At 45.6% G+C, this 20,119-nt stretch overlaps 1 protein-coding gene across 5 annotated transcripts in view; it reads left to right on the forward strand.

Moving 5' to 3' along the window:
• The window catches only part of LOC149287137 (CAP-Gly domain-containing linker protein 2-like), a 64,142-nt gene that overhangs the window by 29,077 nt on the left and 14,946 nt on the right, over positions 1-20,119 (forward strand). For 4 of the 5 annotated variants that reach the window (XM_089493399.1, XM_089493396.1, XM_089493400.1 and 1 more), the window contains 7 exons: positions 2,740-3,284; positions 7,684-7,808; positions 12,052-12,265; positions 13,686-13,883; positions 15,920-16,023; positions 16,254-16,314; positions 18,125-18,229. In XM_089493399.1, coding sequence (XP_089349525.1) covers positions 2,740-3,284; positions 7,684-7,808; positions 12,052-12,265; positions 13,686-13,883; positions 15,920-16,023; positions 16,254-16,314; positions 18,125-18,229 — 1,352 coding nt within the window. The remainder of the gene's footprint in view (positions 1-2,739; positions 3,285-7,683; positions 7,809-12,051; positions 12,266-13,685; positions 13,884-15,919; positions 16,024-16,253; positions 16,315-18,124; positions 18,230-20,119) is intronic. The other variant, XM_089493398.1, reaches the window with a different exon arrangement.

Here is a 20,119-nt window from a genome sequence, read left to right on the forward strand (position 1 = left end):
TCAAACCGATTCATGATCTGTTTTAAAAGTGGGAATGGGGCCTAGGGTTTGGAGAGACATTTAAGCATTGTAACTGATGATGCCGACCAAGGAATTGCAAGTGCTGTAGGCTATATTTTAGAGGAAGGAACTGGCAAAGCCACCTCTAATGGTTCCTTGGCTGAGAAAACCCTATGGAGTTTATCACACTGGGGCTAATTTCGGCATTAAAGAGAGATTAAAGCACATTTATAGCATCTGGCAAATGAAGCGGAAATGGCGAGTAGTTGTGCGAATGGTTATCACATGCAATTGCGCAAATAAAGTGATATCAGAAATGCATTGTTGCTAAAGCCTTGAAAGTAAAAAAGATGTACGTTAATGCTTCTTTGTGACCACTTTAATGGTGGGTTTTGTGCGGCGTTATGGGAAATCGTTACGCCTAATTACATGATTTTCCCGGGATATTCATGGGATAAACTCCTGATCTCCTTTGTGTGATAAACTCCTGACCATAAGTTGACAGGGGACTTGAAGGCACACAAGTGAAGCCCATCGAGATGTGCCAAATTACATCTTGTGTTGGAGGAGACAAACCCTAGACAAACCTGCCTGTGTTATTTTTAAATGCCAACGCAACGAATACTCGAAACATTACTTTCCTCTTTGGAACAAGTAAGTTAGGAGTCATTAATTGCAACATCACCAGAATCCAAGATGTGTGGGAGGTAAACTTTGTAGTAGGAGGACAAGGCAGGAGATGTTCCAGGGTCCTTGTTTTCCACTGAACGCATAATTAAAGTGAGCAGCAATGAGTAATGCGGCAATTAATGCAACAACTCACACAGTGAGTTTCTTGTGTGTGTTTCAGAGAGAGAGAAAGAGAACGAAGGCCACAAGTTGCATCTCATGATCTATTATGATTTTGGAAACATAACATTCCAAGCACAACTTCTGACAGATTTTGAACATGGCTTCACATTCACCAATGCATCCGACTTGTTTCTGTGACAACATCCGCCCACAGACAGATTCCTGCTTGCTTGCTTGTTTTTTAATGGTGTCTAAGCTTTTCCCATGGTGGCACACTGGTTCAGTGCTGGTTTTGCAGCCAAAACATTGTGAGTTCAATCCTGCAGGGCTCCAAGCTTTACTCAGCCTTCCATCCTTTTGTAGGTCGGCAAAATGCATCCCCAGCTTGTTGGGGGCAATTGGTGTACAGATTGTAAACCACTTAGAGAGTAAGTAGAGAGATCTTGTAGCACCTTTGAGACGAAAAGAAAGACACTGGCAGCATGAGCTTTCGCAGACTTCAGTCTACTTCCTCAGATGCATTTGGTGGCCAAACCCAGGACATTCTAGTTGCAAAGCGTGCATTTTGCCACTGAGCTACACTCCTTTAACAGATCTGCATTGGTGCTGTTTTGGAGCTTCTTGTATTCTTCTTTCCTTCTTGCACTTTCCCCAGCAATGGAGAAAAAGCCCGATATTTGTTATGCTTTCCGTTGAGGCTTCTTTCACCTCCTTAATTCTACCAGATAACCATGGAAATGCATTTCTGCTCCTCCCGACAGCTGGCTTTCTTGGCACTGTCTGTTGCATAGTCAAAATGGGATTAGGTCCCAGGTCTTGCAGCTGAAAGGAAGCAGAATGGGAACAGCCAAAGTGTCCTCCTGCCCTGTCTGCTCTGTCCTTCTTTTTGGATGGATAACTAAATCTCCCACCATTGCCAGATGCCCTGCAGGTTAGGACTTGTGGCTTCAGGCTGGCAGTTGCAAACCAGCAATATAAAAGGTCAGCTGTGCATTTGAATTACGTTCCCGATGCTCAGTTTGAGCCGCAACTTGGCTGAGGAAACTTGGCACCGACTGGAGCATGACCCACCTTTTGCTTTCCATCTCCGGGCATTGCTGGTGGCATTTTTGGGCAGGATTTTACTTCTGTCCAGATGGTGGTGGAAGAGGACTTGTCAGGAGGATTTAAACTCATTTAGAGGGAAACATAGGGATGTAAATGTTTTGAACACTGGACTCCATCTCTGGCGACAAGGGTTCAAATCGCCGCTTGTTCAAGGAAACCACTTGGGCAAGTCATATGCTTTCGCCCTTAAGAGAAGGCCATTGAAAACCTCCTCTGAACAAATCTTGCCAAAAAGACCTCATTATAAGTTAGCCTTAGGGGTGCCATAATTTGGAAATGACTGCATGGCAGACAACAACAGCAAAAAGCATTGCAGCGCAAGTTAAGCGTCCAAAGGTTTCAACTCTAGTGGCTCCAACTTCAGTGGGAATCTATTTTGGGTTTTAGTCTAAACTTCCAGGGAGCTATGCCAAATGCTAAGCCAGTTTTGGCTCTAGCATATCTTGATTTCAGTAAGACTTTCGACAAAGTCCCCCATGATATTCATGCAAACATGTTAGTAAAATGTGGACTAGACAAGGCAACTGTTACATGGATTTGTAATTGGTTGACTGGTCGAACCCAAAGGGTGCTCAACAATGGTTCCTTTTGGTAGTGTAGCATTTCCATAGAACTTTACTCCGGCACCAAATTTCAAATGAGTTGATGTTTTCACAGTCAGCTTTCACATCGGAAATGCTATGGGACGGATGATCCAGACTTTGGTATTCAAGAATGTATCTTTAACCTTGAGGATCTCGATCTAGTTGCTTGGTATTCAAGAATGTATCTTTACCCTTGAGGATCTTGATCTAATTGATATATATGATATATAAACAACCTTGTGTTTTTCTTACACAGGATCACCACTGCACAAACAGGGCTCTACATCTTCTGCAGCCACCGCCGAGAAGCCTCCAGGATCAAAGGTTGCCGAAGTGGGAGATGACTTCTTGGGGGATTTTGTGGTGGGAGAACGTGTCTGGGTCAATGGAGTCAAGCCGGGTGTGATCCAGTATCTGGGGGAGACTCAGTTTGCCCCAGGACAGTGGGCAGGGGTGGTTCTGGATGACCCAGTGGGGAAGAACGATGGCTCCGTGGGTGGAGTGCGCTACTTTGAGTGCCAACCTCTCCAAGGGATCTTCACTCGGCCTTCCAAGTTGACCCGCCAGCCAACGGCAGAGGGGTCCGGGAGCGATGCCCATTCGGTGGAGTCCTTGACAGCCCAGAACTTGTCCTTGCACTCGGGAACCTCCACCCCGCCTCTCTCCACCCGTGTCATCCCCCTCCGGGAGAGCGTCCTCAATAGCACCATGAAGACCGGGAATGAATCTGGATCCAACCTGTCCGACAGTGGGTCGGTGAAAAAGGGGGATAAAGACTTCAGGCTCGGAGACCGCGTCCTGGTAAGTCCTTTATTTCTCTTGCCAAGCTTTCCTCAGTTGTGGCTAGCAACTTTCATGTCACTCGGGCAGTAAATCCACTCAGTTGTGGCTAGCAACTTTCATGTCACTCACGCAGTAAATCCACTCCAGCCCAAACTTTAAGGGATCATAGAATCATAGAATTATATAACTGGAAGAAAACCATCCAATCCAACCCCCTGCCATGCAGGAATACACTATCAAAGCATCCCCAGAACATGGCCATCCAGCCTTTGTTTAAAAACCTTCAAAGAGGGAGACTGCACCACACTCCAAGGCAGCATCTTCCATTATTGAACAGCTCTTACTGTCAGAAAGATCCTCCTAATGTTGTGTTGGAACCTCTTTTCCTGTAGTTTGCATCTATTGCTTTGGGTCCTAGTCTCTGGAGCAGCAGAAAACAAGGAGCTCTTTAAGCTTTGGAAACGTGTCCCCAAAATAGATTTTCCACCTGAGGCTGAGAGAGTGTGACTTGCCTTAGGTCACCCAGCAGGTTTCTGTGGCTGAGCAGTGATTTGAACCCTGGTTTCCAGAAATGTTTGTACTTTATTATATTGTAGGGGAAAAAACCATAATACACGATTATGAAGTTTCCAAACTAGGCCCAAGGGTAGCCCCATGTAGAGCGCATTGCAGAAGTGCAGTCGAGAGGTTACCAGCACATATACCAGAAACTCCCAGCTCTGAACCTGATTGTCACCTGGAAGGTTTACATCTTGTCCTTTCCGCACAGGAATGTAAGAAAACACTGTCGCAACGGATTGGGTGTTCGTTGCCATTACAATGCTGATGCCAACCTGACCCTTGGATAACAGTCCAGACAGCTGTTTGTGGTCTGTCCAAAGAGATACAAATGAGATGTCGGGGAAAGAGGTGACCTCAGTCCCCTATTCAGATGGAGGTCTTCTCAGTGAGATGGGCATGGACATGTCTGGCATTGGTGTGGCATCTCCAATCGTTTTGCATTCTGCAGAGAAAGAGACGCAGCCGTCCTTTTGACAGCACAATGGCATTCGCACCATAGTAGCTCAGCACATTTTTCTCGAGTTTAGCTCTTGGCATTTAGTGTTTTTGGCTCATTCTGCGGCGGCGTAACAGGCAAAAGCCTTGTTTCACCCTGTTGCGCCAGAATAGCGTCAACCTATTCATAACTAGAACACATCCCTTCTCTTTGTTGCATCGTGGTTCACTGAAAAACAGTACGAAACCTCGGTTATCCCAAAACTTTACATTGGCTGGGAGGGGAGAACTGGGGTCAAGAATCAATACATTTTTGGTCCCACCTATTTTGTGTTTGTTGAAAAGTCTTCAGACTGACCGATGTCTGAGGATGATGTTTTGCGGTGCTTCAGATGAGAATGCTTCAGAAAGCCTACATTGTAGATCTAGTTCTGTGTGACTTCTGCACGACGTTGTTGTTATTGTTGTGGATGTAGCTGTGTGCCTTCAAGTCATTTCTGACTTTTGGCAACCCTAAGGTGAAGCCGTCACAGGATTTTCTTTGTAAGATTTATTCAGAGGGGGGTTTGCCTTGGCTTCCTCAGAGGCTGAGAGAGTGTGACTTGCCTATGGTCACCCAGTGGGCTTCCATGGCCCAGTGGGGATTTCTCTAGAGCAGCAGAAAACAAGCTTGCTCCATCCCTTCAAATATTCAAACACAGCTATCATGCCACCCCTTAACCTTTTCTTCCTTAAGTCGCTCCTCATACGGCATGCTTTCCAGACTCTTTGCCATTTTGGTCATCACTTGTCATCTCTAATAAGGATGAGAGTTTTGAATCAATTCTGTTGCTCCAAACTCACAGAATGATCCCTGGCCCTTGAACTTCTATGCATCGTATTGCTCCGAGTGACAACCTCCTGTGTTTGCAAACTGAACTCTTCCTCAGAGACATCCCCGGCTTCTTACTCATTCAGGATAGCCTCCTCTGCTCCCATGAGTCTTAATATGCTGAAGAGTAGATACACAGGTCTCAAGTTGCTGGACTTTCCCTTAGATCATAGAATCATAGCGTTGGAAGAGACTCAAGGGCCATCCAGTCCAACCACCTGCCATGCAGGAACTCTCAATTAAAGCATCCCCGACAAATGGCCATCCAGTTTCTGCTTAAAGACCTCCAAAGAAAAAGACTCCAAGGTAGGAGTGTGTTCCACTGTCAAATAGCCCTTACTGTCAGGAGGTTCCTCCTAATGTTGAGCTGGAATCTCTTTTCCCGGAGCTTGCATCCATTGTTCTGTGTTCTTATCTCTGGAGCAGCAGAAAACAAGCTTGCTCCCTCCTCCATATGACACCCCTTCAAATACTTAAACAGGGCTTTCATATCACTTCTTAACCATCTCTTCTCCAGGCTAAACATACCCAGCTCCCTAAGTCTTTCCTCATAAGGCGTGGGTTCCAGACCCTTCACCGTTTTAGTGGCCCTCCTCTGGACACGCTCCAGTTTCTCAACATCTTTTTGAATTGTGATGCCCAGAAATGGTCAACCTTTTTGAATTGTGGTGACTTCCAGCAATACCGAAGTTTCAAGTCCAGAAGGAGACCTTTGTCCACTGCTTCTTCTTTTTTTGGCATATTAGGAAATCCCTTAGGGCCCTGCAGGTTCCCAGGGGCAGAAAATTAGCCCCAGACCCTCCGCTTTTGCTCATTGTGTTTCAACGCAACGTTTCAAGGCAAAAATGTAAGGCGTGATTTACTAGAGAGGTGAAAATAAAATTCAGTGAAGATGGGACAGTTGAAGTTGGAGCATAGGTAGAAAAGGGGGCACATTGTTCATGCTCAGAGGAGCAACTCTCTAGGGCTGACCCTTGCCAAAAATCAGGCTTGGAATTGACAGCAGTCTCCTGCCCAGCAGGGACGTAGCCAAGGGGGGGTTTCTTGGGGTCCAGACCCCCCTTCCATTAGAAAAATGAATGGCGCATGCTGCTGCGCCGCCGCGCCCAAGCCCCATTATAATGGTGGCACTTAGTCTGGACCCCCCCCCTTCCTAAAATCCTAGCTACGTCCCTGTGCCCAGAGCTCAAGGCTCCCCGTCTCTTGCATTTCATCCAAGCGGCAAGCTTAAGTGGGCCGTAGTAGAAAGAAACCCGTGGGTGGTCTCAGAGGAACGGCAGCCTTGCAATTATGAGATGCGATAATTCTAGGTTTTCATTCTCCTTCTGGTTCCCAAAGGGATTATTTTCATGTCGCCGCTCAAAAGGCACAAGGATTCAGACCCGCTTCTCTCCCTCCCTCTCTCATTCAGCTGCCTTTGGAAACCCATCACAAGGAGAGAGGGATTCTTATCTCTGATTTGGGGCTGAACGTTATTTAACGGAAAGGAAAAAAAAGACCAATCTAGAAGATTTCGAAGCTATGGGTGCATCCACACTGCAGGGATAATCCGGTTTGATAAGGAGAGAGCCAGCATGACGTAGTGGTTGGAGTGTTGGACTCCGACTCTGGTGACCAGGGTTCAATTCTGCACTCGAATATGAAAACCCATAAGTCACACTCTCTCAGCCTCAGGGGAAGGCAATGGCAAACCTCCTGTGAACATATCTTGCCAAGATAACCCCATGCTCAGTACTCTAAATAAATAAGAATATAAATAAAGCTTTTAGCCTGTTCCAGACTGCCAAAATAAAGCTGCTTCGGGTCCCTTTGGAGGTATGCTATTTAAATGATGCATGGGTCCTAAGAGTCCGGAGGTCACTCCAAAGCCACACTCCATTCCTAAGCACTGGAGGGCAGCTTTGGTGCAGCTTCCGGATTCTTAGGATGCATGCATCATTTAAACAGCATGCCTCCAAAGAGACCCGAAGCAACTTTATTTTGGCAGTCTGTAACAGGCCTCTTATTTATATCCCGCTCTTCTACCATAAGGCAGTCAGAGCGGCTTACAGTATAAAAACATCCGATACACAACACAATATATCATAACCCCCCTTAAAAAAAGCCATATTACTATTAAGCATATTATTATTAACACCACTCTATTAAATAAACTATTAAAACCAATAACAACAGGCAAGTAGTGGCATAATATAAAATACGGAGCATATGCGGAGGGTTCTTTCATGCTGGATGAAATGAAGTCAATGTTAGTTGGGCATTTTGCCCTCCTAAATCAATCAAATTAGATCCTCTAATTTATATTTCTGCATCTTTTTCATGACAATTATTAAGCAATAATGTCAACCCAGAACTCCAGTTTCTATGGAAATGAAAAATGATTCTTTTTCATCCCTGATTTGGTATGGAACTGATCCATCTTGCTATTCTGACCACTAACAAGAGAAATATTTTTAGCATGTAGCTTGATTGGATTTGTACTAATATGCCTGTCCTTTTATTTTTGAAGATGCCACCTGTAAAATGGTTTCCTTTTTCTCCCTCCGACAGGTTGGTGGAACGAAAACCGGCGTCGTGCGCTACGTGGGGGAGACGGATTTTGCCAAAGGGGAATGGTGTGGGGTGGAGCTGGATGAACCACTGGGGAAGAACGACGGAGCTGTTGCCGGAACAAGGTACGGAGACGGCTCACCGATGTCAGATGTTTGAGCTTGGATATAGGCCTGAAGCCAGCATGACGCACCTTTGGGTAGCCCTCAGGGGTTCGGGTAGTTTGAGGGAAGACCAAACATGGTGCTAGGGTTACTAGGGCCTGTTCCAGACTGCCAAAATAAAGCTGCTTTGGGTCTCTTTGGAGGCATGCTATTTAAATGATGCATGGGTCCTAAGAGTCTGGAGGTCGCGCCAAAGCCTCACTCCATTCCTAAGCACTGGAGGGCAGCTTTGGTGCAGCTTCCGGATTCTTAGGACGCATGCATCATTTAAACAGCATACCTCCAAAGAGACCCAAAGCAGCTTTATTTTGGCAGTCTGTAACAGGCCTAGGTCAGGACAATCCCAGGCAAAACCCAAGGCTTAGGAATGACTGGATATCACATGGGAATGGGGCTCTAGAGATAAGATAATGGGGATGTTACGACGACCAGCCCTTTGTGATATCTTAAACATCAACCACAGGTACACAAGAGTATGCCATTCAAATCAAAAGATGTGATAGATTTTTGTGGGTTTTTCGGGCTCTGTGGCCATGTTCTAGAAGAGTTTATTCCTGACGTTTTGCCGACATCTGTGGCTGGCATCTTCAGAGAACGCTGGCATGGAAGTGAGTGGGAGGAGTGATTTCCATGTTAATCTGTGTCACACAGTGTGTGTGTGTGTGTGTGTGTGTGTGTGTGTGTGTGTGTGTATATATATATATATATATACACACACACACACACACACACATACCCTACTCTCTTCCATGCCAGCATTCTCTGTAGATGCCAGGCACAGATGTCAGCGAAACGTCAGGAATAAACTCTTCTAGAACATGGCCACATAGCCCCCAAACCCACAAAAATCTATGGATGCTGGCCACTAAAGCCGTAAGACATAATGTCTGATAGATGAAACAGAATGAGGATATACAATCGTTTTCAAGGTAGTGTTCTGATGGTGAGATTCCTCACCCTTATTCTGAAGACTGGAGAAGAAGGGCCAAGTCCAGGGATCTGAGAACCCTAAGATGCCTGCCCTCCTTCATGCTGGGCAGCTGGGTGATGGAGCCACCTGCCATTTTAAATCCATGGTGCTCCCCTTTCAGATGAGATGGGTTGTATTTCTGTGTAAATTGTAAAATAGCAATAGCAATAGCATGTACCGCTTATCAGTGAACTCAGCATTCCCTAAGCAGTTTACAATCTGTAAGCCAATTGCCCTCAACAAGCTGGGGGCTCCTTTTATCAACCTTCGAAAGGATGAAAGGCTGAGTCAGCCTTTGAGTTCCTGGGATCAGGGACGTAGCCAAGGGGGGGGGGGTTCTTGGGGTCTGGACCCCCCCTTCCATTAGAAAAATGAATGGTGCGTGCTGCTGTGCCGCCGCGCCCAAGCCCCATTATAATGGTGGCGCTTAGTCTGGACCCCCCCACTTCCTAAAATCCTGGCTACTTCCCTGCTGGGATCGAACTCACAACCTGCAGTATTGGCATTTTGAGTCCCAGTCCTGGGAAAAGAGCGGAATACAAATCAATATAATAATAAATCAATTCAACCAATGCGCCACCATGGCTCAAAAGTAATTTCTAATCAAGAATCCTGTAGACATAAGGGCCCAAACACACAGGCCAAAGTAAAGCTGCTGCGAATCACTTTGGAGGTGTGCTGTTTACATGACACACACATCTTAAGAGGTCAGAAGCTGCGATAAAGCTGTGCTCCGTCCTTAGGACTGGAATGTGGCTTTGGCATGGCTTCTGGCCTCTTAGGACGCATGCATCCTTTAAACAGCATACCTCCAAAGTGACCCAAAGCAGCTTTATTTTGGCCTGTCTGTTTGGGCCCATAAATTACCGTACTACACACAGTTTTATGCAAAGCACAACCTGTTTTATGCAAAAGCCCAACCTCTATTGTCTTCTCTCTTGTTTTTGATGATGTGCAATGCGCCCCACCTAGTGACCTCACCTGGATTCGGAATTGGTACAGCCTAGATGAGATTCAACTAAGGCTATCATACTTCGAACGTGACGTGAGATGACATGAGAAAGATGAAGTACAGAGAGCAATGCTTGGTAAAGATGAAAGCACCATGTCACAGATAAGAATTCATGTCCCCAAGTTTGCAAGATCTGAGCAGGACTGTTAATAACAGGATCTTTTGGAGATCCCTTATGTACAGGGTTGCCATAAGCGCTATACAGAAGGGATCCCCAAGAGACCCTGTTATTAACAGTCCTGCTCAGATCTTGCAAGATCAAGGACATGAATTCCTTTATGAAACAGACTTGATGACACAAAAGTGCAACAAGCGCCCTGGATACTGGAGTCCAACCTCAGATGAGAACCATATCTTGCTGTAGCTCTTGGACTGACTAACTGCACAGAACGAAGGAGCTGACCTAGATAGGACAAGCCTACATCATTGGGGTCAACTGACCTCCTTGGTATCTCAGCAGATCTGTTGCCCATGCAACCATTTTTTAAAAACTACTATTGCCCTCAACAAGTTTATTTCGGAAAGGATGAGTTTGGGCAGCTGCCTCTCAAGGGTTCATTTTCTCCTCCAGAAGTATGGAATGCCACCTCCCTCGAGGCTGAATAATCTGAAACAGCTGCCAGCTGTTTTTATTTTGTTCCCGCTCGAGGTGGTGCTTTGGAACAGCCGCTCACATCTGGGCGAGCTACTCCGCAGGCCTATAAAACATGCCTTTTGGGTAGTTGGATGAGATGACATTCCTGGCAACCATTTAACTCTTGGAGACGTCTCCCTTTCACTGCCCTCACTGCCACCCACCATCACCAGAAAATGTCCTTTGCTCCAGCTTGTAGGGCTACCACTCAAAAAGGTGTTGTGTAGCTACTTGATCTTTTTTACCTTCCAAATATTTAAAATGGAAATTTAAAAAGGCAGAGAAAACCCAAGAAGGGTTGGAGACCGAGAGTTGCAGATATCAGGGCCTGGCCCAGCTTTCATGTGCAGGAGATGAAAGTGCAAATGTTCTGGTTTTTATGGGACAGAGAACAATGCACAGCTTCAGGCAAAAGCTGTGTGCAAAACTCCCGATCATCTGAAGCTATAATCTGCAAGCCTTAACTGGTTTCTTGCTGCAACTTGCAAAGCCTCTCCATGAAACATGAAACTTCTGGATATTCAAAGTTCGGTGTCTCCAATGTGCTGATGATGGCCAACCCTATCTCTCCTTTTTATCTAACTCTAAGGAGGTTGTTTCACTATAAACTGTTGTCTGTTGTCTAGATGAAGGCAAACTAATTGAAAATCCAGACAAGAGGTGCTCCTGGTCAGTCGGAAAGCAGGTCAGGGAATGAGGATTCAGCCTGCATTGGATGCGCTTACACTCTCCCTCCAATCTTAGGTTCGCAGCTTGGGTATACTCTTGGGCCCCATTCACACTACCAGAATAATCCAGGATGAATCCAGGTTGAATCCTTGTTGTTCGCAAAGGTCCCGAAGGCAACTGATGCACTTTGGTGAGGGGCTGGCAAAAAACCCACTTAACCCGGGATATTCAATACTGTTTTTCCCTGAGTTCTCCTAAAAGAGCCGCATCGATCCGCATCTTTGGCAGTGTCAATAACCTTCTGAATCGATCCAGATTGCTTTGTATCGTTCAAGGGAATGGAGGCAGCTCCATTTTACCCTGAAACGATGGCATGTGTGAATAACAAAGGAGTTACGATGACTCAAAGAGATCCGCAAACTCAAAACTAAATGGGAACCACAAACCTGATGTGAATCAATCAATCAATCAATCAATCAATCAATATTATTTACTGTCTTTGACTAAAGTGTCTAAAAATATATTAATATTAACCAGTAAAAGCAAACTTACAAATATATGATATGAATCAGCACGGCGATCCGCATCTCCTCGGCGCATCAAAATGAGTGTGGATGCGCCCTTGGACTCAGCCCTGGAAGCCTAGGTTTCAAGGGTGACCAGGAGTGCATTTGTACAATTAAAATTAGTGTGCCAGTGACATCTGTTGTTTGAGATGTCAGATCCAGCCACAATACATTTCATCTGCAGCTTTTTCAAACTGGAAGCATTAGCAGGTCCAAAATGATACGGCTAGACTATTGACTGGGGCTAGTTATAAAGTGCGAGAAGAATGGAGTGCGGACTTGGAAGTCTTTTTATACCAGAAAGGAACTGGCACTTAATCTCTGTACGTCTCTGTCTGCCTTTTTTGCACCAGGTATTTTCAGTGCCCCCCCAAGTTTGGCCTCTTTGCGCCTATCCACAAGGTGATCCGGATTGGTTTCCCCTCCACCAGCCCAGCCAAAGCCAAGAAGAGTAAGCGGATGGCCATGGGGGTATCTGCCTTGACCCACAGCCCTAGCAGCTCATCCATCAGCTCTGTTAGTTCCGTGGCCTCCTCTGTTGGGGGGCGGCCCAGCCGGAGTGGACTGGTAAGGAAACATTATTATTATTATTATTATTATTATTATTATTAGCGTTTATTTCTATAGTGCTGTACAAGGAACAGCCATGCTTCCTTTTGCTAGGAAGGTCTTGAGCAATAGCCCAAGCACATGCAGAACGCCATGAGTTGCTGGTGAGGTGCACCTGAGACGGCGGGATTTTCTCTCCATTTTAACTTTTCCTTCGTCGAACTTTGCCCTTAAATATCAGATTATTTTTATTATTACTAGAAAACTTCTGTTAATTGATGCAAAGGTCACAATTATAAAAAATCACAATTATAAACAGTCCCATATCCCAACCCTCTCCTCCAGGCAACTAAGAAATGGGGGAAAGAATGGAAACCGGTGATGTGTTTTTGTGAAAAGAGATAGGTTAACAAGCCATCATTTGGAGAAATAATATAGCAGATCCGGACACCCCCCCCCCCACTTGTGTAAGGGGAAAACCACAGATGTTCAAGCCCCATTCAAATGAATGGGGCTCGTGTCAGCAACTCATCTGAGCCATATAGCCAATGCTGGCATATAGCAGAGTATGACTGGCAAATTCAGAAACTTAAGTCTATGAAAGCTCATGCTGCCCATTTCTTCCTTTCAGTTGAACTCAAAGGTGCTACGCGATCTCTCTATTAACTGGCATTCTTAGGGTTTAAGACAGTGGTTCCCAAACTTTGGTCTGCTCCGGATGTTTTGGACCACACCTCCCAGAATTCCTGATTCTTGGCCAAGCTGGCTGGGACTTCTGGGAATTGAAGTTCAAAATATCTAGAGGACCAAAGTTTGGGGACCACTGGTTTAGGACAAGTCTACCTGGAAATGCTGAGGGTCTTGTACAAGTAAATCAGTTGCTCTATCACTGAGCCATGGCTTTCCCCTGAGAAGATTTAGGAAGAAAAGGCTTCTTCACAAGGACAAGTTGGGTTTTTTTTGAGGTGGCACCTGGAGAAAGAGGGGGCACCACCCTTATACTTAAAGGGATGCCATATTGAGGAGGGAGCAAGCTTGTTTTCTGCTGCTCCAGAGAATAGGACCTGGAACAATGGATGCAAGCTCCAGGCAAAGAGATTCTGCTTCAACATTAGGAGGAACTTCCTAATGGTAAGAACTACTTGACAGTGTAAAATGTCCCTGGTGGAGTCTTTGGAGGTCTTTAAACAGATGGATAGCCATCTGACGGGGGTGATTTGACTGAGATTTCCTGCATGACAGAATGGGGTTGGACTGGATGGCCCTTGTGGTCTCTTCCAATTCTATGATTTTATGATCTATGACCCATGGAAAGCAAAAGCAATGCGTCCCTGTGTTCAAACTCTGTTTGGATGTTCGGTTTGTTGCCAGGCTGAGGGGATGAGTAACTGAGCCAACCTGGTTTTCCCATCAAGGCTTTGCCACTCTCCCTCTGCAGCTGACGGAGACCTCCTCCCGCTACGCCCGGAAGATCTCCGGCACCACGGCCCTCCAGGAGGCTCTGAAGGAGAAGCAGCAGCACATCGAGCAGCTCCTGGCGGAGAGGGACCTGGAGCGAGCAGAAGTTGCAAAGGCAACCAGCCGCATCTGCGAGGTGGAGAAGGAGATCGCCATCCTGAAGGCCCAGCATGAGCAGGTAGGCATGCCCACAGAAACAAGAACATGCAATGCTATTTCGTAATTGAGAACTCTGGTTGCACATGGTGCTCCCATGTGCATGTTTCCCAGGGTCACCCAGTGGTCTGGAAAGGAGGAGAGTTGCCAGAGTGAAACCTGGAGAGGGCTCCTCTTCCTGTGATGGTTGTGTAGAAGAGGGAATTTCAGTTGTAACAAGCAACACCTGCTGGCACTCCTTCTTCTACGTCAAACTTTGGTCCTCCAAATGCTTTGGGCTTCAGATCCCAGAATTCCTGACTGTTGGTGGGGGCTTGAAGTCCAAAGTTCTGGAACATGGCCACATAGAGCTTTATCACACTAGCGAGACCCCGCAGGAAAATGGGATTTAAACGAGAGTTATATTAAATTCGAATGTAAACAGAGCCCGAAAACTTGGGAAGTGTATCACACCGAATTGCTGCTAAATGACGCAAAGTTAAAGTGGAGAGAAATGCCACCTTTTTACTTTCGGAAAGTAAAAAGCTGCCGTTTTTCTCCGGTTTAACTTCGCGTTGTTTCACGTTAGCAGCGGCACCGTGTGATAAACTTTGGGCATTTCTGGGTTTTCTCTAATTTAACTCTCGTTTAAATCCCGTTTTCCTGTGGGATCTCACTAGTGTGATAAACTCCATAGCCTGAAAAACCCACAAAAAAAACTATGGATGCTGGCAGTGAAAGCCTTTGACTTCTACTAACTTATTTCTTTCAGTTAGTCTCCAAGATGCACAAGATCACTCTACATACTGATTCTGCAGACTAACACAGCTATATCCTTGAATTCTAGTTTGAGGGGGCAATGTTCTCATCTTGTATTCACACACACATCTCACCAAGTGACAACAACGGACCTTCTAGTAAACAGCTAGTGATTAGATTACATATTTTGTGCCCTTTCTATCTCTAGTTTGATCCTGGACTCAGTTTGATCCAGGTCTCACTCTGGTCTCTCTTTGGCTGGGAGAGTGGCAAGGGAATGGAGGACAAAAGCAAAGTTGTACAATGGTTCCTCCACATTGTATAACTTTACTTAGGTGTGAAGGACCCCCGGGAATGTGCAAAAAGCACAAGTAAAAAAAATACTATTCTTTGTACCTAAGAAAACACCTCTCTAGAAATCTCCTAGTGCTCCAGTGCAACTCTGTGGTCAACATCTGCCAGAGGTTGATCATAGAGTCATGCTGGAGGACCTACAAATGCCTAGAGAAGGGTTTTATCTAGGAACAACTAGGTTCCCCAGCACAACTCTATGGTCAACTTCTGGCAGAGTTGCGCCGGAGGAGCTAGAGATTCCTAGCGAAAAACCAAAACTGCCAATAATCAGATCTGCAAATGTCAAAACTGCAAATGTGGAGGGCCAACTGTACTGTGGACATTGCAGTCTCTGTCCTTCAATCCATCATTTCATCAGCCCATGATTATTCATATGTAATGTAAACATTACATATCATTATTAATATGTCTCTCTCTGGCTTTGCTTCGCGAATAAAGATTCAGGAAGGACGCATCCCGCGCTTTGTACAAGCGCGTTGGTGACTAAAAAGGCCCATCCGGGACAAACAGGTCCGGTTGCAGAAAGCACAGCGGAAAGTCTCCTTGGGTGATGTTTCCGGGTTGCGGTTCTTTCTGCGTTGTCGTTTCTCTTCAAGACTCGTTCGCTATGAGCTTTCGAAAAAGGCCGCAGCATCGTGGATAGTGCGTCTCCATGCCTCCCGATGCGAGGCCAGGGAGGGCCATTGTTGGTGATCAGTTTGGCCAAGCCTGAGATGTTGTTTTAGGGAGTCCTTGTATCTCTTCTTTGGGGCGCCCCTCTTACGCTCTTAACCCGTGGCAAGTTCACCATAGAATACTATATGCATTATTTATTTGTAATGCATGCAAACAAACAAACTGACAAACTGTGGTGCCATATAACCAGCATATTATGATACATCATATAGACTAATGCCTATGTATACACCTATATACAGTTGATTCAGTGCGAATGTATTGGGATCTTTTCCTTTCTGTTTCCCATAGTATATCACCGAAGCGGAAGGCAATTTGCAAAGAGCACGGACAGTGCTGGAAGGAGCCCAGAAGGAAAAAATGGAGTTGCTCAACCAGTTAGAAGAGGAGAAAAGGTATCAGTTTGCTGGGAGAAATGGTTGGAAGTAGAACATGGCTGGGGGAAATGCAGCCTAGCTGTTTGCTCAGGCTCACAAGGTTGCACCTTTGACTGGTCATATCAAAATCCATAATTTTGTCCCTAAAACCTGTCTTCGACTTATACGTGAAGTTGACTTATAGTTGAGTATATACGGATTAAACACAGCCTCTTTTTCAACATCTTTCCCTTGACCTTTCTTTGCAGAAAAGTAGAAGATTTGCAGTTTCGTGTTGAGGAGGAATCTATTACAAAGGGAGACTTGGAGGTAAGTTTGTGTTTGCTTGTTATCCTTTTTGAAGCGTATGGCTTCACCTGCTGACATCTTCAGGCCCAGGCCTTTTTCTCGCTGTCTTCTGGTCTACAACTTTTAATATGCTATTATAGAAGCAATGTATTGACTGGATGGTGGTTGATAGCGTGCTGAATGGTGATGTGTGTGTTGCCGACAAAGGATGTGCTATAGAGGACATTGCTGGTTTGTATTCATAGTCAGCGAAGGAGGTAGTTCTGATTTGGTTTTTATCTCTTAAAAATCTTTCTCCATAGAGTAAAATACTTGCAGTCCTAATAACAGGTATCTCCAAGTATCATAGCATTTCCCCTCCCCATTCAATTTTGTTTCCTTTCTATTTCCCATCTAAACACATGTTTTGGAAAACTCTTACGTTGTCACATTCTGGTGTCTACCTTCCATGCTCTTGGCAAAGAAAAGCTTAAGAAAAACCTTCTTCAAATTGATTTATTTACTAAAAGCTGTGTTCAAGAGAGCCTTCCAGATGATATTGGATTAGGGTTTCCATCGGTCCTAGCCATTCTGGCTAATGTCGGGATGCTGGGAGCTGTAGTACAAACCCGTGTATTGTAGGTCACATTTTGGAAAGGTTGCAACTGTACACTTGTTTACGCAGAGCGAAGCCCCATTGAGCCAAGCAGTACTTGTTTTTATGGGGTAGCATGTTTAGGATTGCAATGGAAGTCTTTAAGCTCTTCTAAACAAAGGTGTAATTGGGAATGTGAAGTATACTTTCTAAACGCTTCCACATAGAAGGCATTGTATATTTATTTAATGGGTATAAATCCAGGTTCTATTTAAAAACATTGCCTTAACTTTGGAGGTATGCTGTTGAAATGCTGCATGCGTCCTAAGAGGCTGGAAGCTGCGCCAAAGCCATGCTCCAGTTGTAAGGACTGAAACACAGCTTTGATGCAGCTTCTGGCTTCTTAAGATGCGTATACCATTTAAACAGCATGCCTCCAAAGTGACCCGAAGCAGCTTTATTTTGGCCTGTCTGTTTGGGCCCTAAGTCAGTGATGGCAAACCTATGGCACGTGTGCCAGAGGTGGCACTCAGAGCCCTCTCTGTGGGCACATGTGCCATCGTCCCAGAACAGAGTTTGCCAGAGTTTGTTACTAGAAAGCCAGAGGGATATGGCACTTTGCAATAAACAAGTGGGTTTTGGGTTGTAGTTTGGGCACTCGGCCTCGAAAAGGTTCACCATCACTGTCCTAAGTCATTGGTACTAGTCCTTAGCATAGTAGGGAGATGGTGGATCCTCCAAAATAGATCGCTTAGGAATTACTGGCCTAGGACCGATGTTTGCAGTGGAGTTTGATCTCATCTGAGATCCGGAGATGAGTGACTGTCTGTATCCATGTGTGAAGTTTGTGTATGTGCGTTAGTGTGTTTGCATTCATTCTCAAAGCTCATGTGAAAGTTCTCTTGCAGGATTGGTATTTTTGTGTGTTACGTCTTCATTGGGTCTCCTTCTTTGCCCTTTGAGACTTCACATCCCTCCCCCAGCAGAGGCTTCTGGAGCAGGCAGGGGTCTGCCGTCCCCCAAAATGATGGTTCGGAGGCATCTCCCTGCTCAGCTCACAAGCCATGCTTGCTCTTTCCCTCCTCTCCTTCCCCTGTCTCCCGTTGCCTTGTACACTGAAGTAGATAACAACACTGCCGTCTTCTCTGGTTCCTTCTCGTTTGGTATTCCTCGGTTTTCTACTCTCTCCCATTTTGTTCTTCCTTTTCTCCTTCTTTTTTTTTTTTGCTCTTTGTTTTCTTCCCGACACGTGACCAGACTCAGACGCAGCTGGAGCATGCCCGAATACGGGAGCTCGAGCAGAGTCTCCTGGTTGAGAAGACGCAGGCCGAAAAGCTTCTCAAAGAGTTGGAGGACACCAGGGTAATCCCATCAAACCCCCAACTGACCTTCCCATCACCGCTAGTCCCTTTTCCATCCTGCCCTGCTCCATGCTAGCCAGTTGCCTGTGGATCAGTTTGCTTGCTGGCTTGCATCTCTTTAACCCCAACAAACCCTCTTCCTCTCCCTCTTTGAGGCTGAGCTTTCATTATTTCATGATAACATTTTACTTTGCGATTCCCCGTCTTCTCCGTCGACTGGAGATGGCCGGGAAATTTTGCCTCCTCTTGTGTCTCCGGGGCCAAGCTCTCTTTTGGTTTCTGTTCGCTAGCTTCTCATGCAACATGACGCCATTTCGACGGGAGTAATAATATTTCGCCATTCACCATCCAATATAACCAATTAGTAATCAACCATCGGCTAAATAAAGAGGGCCCTTTACCTTGTGGTGTTTGCACGCAGCCCCCTCGGCAAGCCTTCCTATCTGTTATACCCGAGATGAGAGGGAAAGTTGTTCTCATGCAACATATCATAACATATGGGACCTTGTGAATTTGGAATACTTGAAGAGACATTCTGGTCACTTCCAACTTTTCTAGAAAGGAGCGCATGCAGCCCATGGCAATCCAATGGTGGTCAAGGGGGTGGCACAGCCTCCTGACCCTCTCTGGCTGCCCAGGGCTGCTCACCTGATCTAAAATTAGTGAAAGGGTAAAAAAATGTCTGAGTTATAAATGCCCTCTCTCTATGGCTTGCCAAGCAGTTCTCTATGTGCCACTGCTGCCACTTGGTCAATGGCAATCTGTATTTACCCCTCATCATTGCAGGACCCTTCAGGGCCCCAGGAATTCTGCATCCAAACCAAATTCCATAGTAGGGTTTTGGGAATACGGGATCCAGCAAGAGTGTGCTAGCTGAAACATTCAAAAGGATGCTGTTTGATACTGGGATTGTGATGAACAATCGAAGGGCACTCTACATCTACGCTGCCCTTTGCATCTATTATGATTGGATTTAGTGGACTGATATGCTGTCTTTCTTTCATCATGGGATGCAAGGGGACAAAGAGGGGAGATATTGAGGATGGAGCAAGCTTGTTTTCTGCTGCTCCAGACAATAAGGCAAGGAGCAATGGATGTAAGCTACAGGAAAAGAGAACCCACCTAACATTAGGAAGAACTTCCTGACGATAAGAGACATTTGACGGTGGAATGCACTGTCTTGAAGTGTGATGGAGTCTCCTTCTTTGGAGGTCTTTAAACAGAGGCTGGATGGCTATCTGTTGAGGATGCTTTGATTGTGAGATCTTGCATGGTGGAGGGTTGGGTTGGATGGTCCTTGTGGTCTCTTCCAACTCTATGATTCTATGAAATCCCAGAGAGCTTCCTTTTTGGATGCTGACTAAGCCACCAGTGAATCTATGAGGTCCTAGAATCGGTTACTTTCTCCTTACTTCTCTGTTGCACCCACAGAGTTCTCCAAGAGAGAGAATGAAGAGGCTGATACTGGCCCAAAATGGCACAGTAGATACACAGGTTCTTTGGCCTGTAACAGTGGCTCACGATCTCATCATGCATTGAAGGCGGGGAACACCTTGAAGGGTGTTTGGGAGATCTTGGTCCTTTTATAGAAACTCATTTTGAAATCTAGGAATATTTCTGGAATTCACCGTCAGTTGTCTTGGATGTTGAATTTTTGTGCTTCGTGCTTAATCACACATAACTGTAGTGATACAAAAAGAGGAGGAGTAAGGAAAATTGAGTCTTGTAGCACCTCTAAGAGGAACTCTTTGTTTCAGCATATCCTACAAGGGGCTATTGCCCACTTTTTCAGATGTGCATATAGAGGAGAAGGGTGGCAAGTTTCTTCAGAGGGGGTTTGCCGTTGCCATCCTCTGAGTCTGAGAGAGTGTGACTTGCCCAAAGTCACCCA

This window comes from Sceloporus occidentalis, unplaced genomic scaffold (genome assembly GCF_023333645.1).
Source record: "Sceloporus occidentalis isolate IW3139 unplaced genomic scaffold, rSceOcc1.0.p SCAF_64, whole genome shotgun sequence".
In the NCBI taxonomy this organism is placed as follows: Eukaryota; Metazoa; Chordata; class Lepidosauria; order Squamata; family Phrynosomatidae; genus Sceloporus; species Sceloporus occidentalis.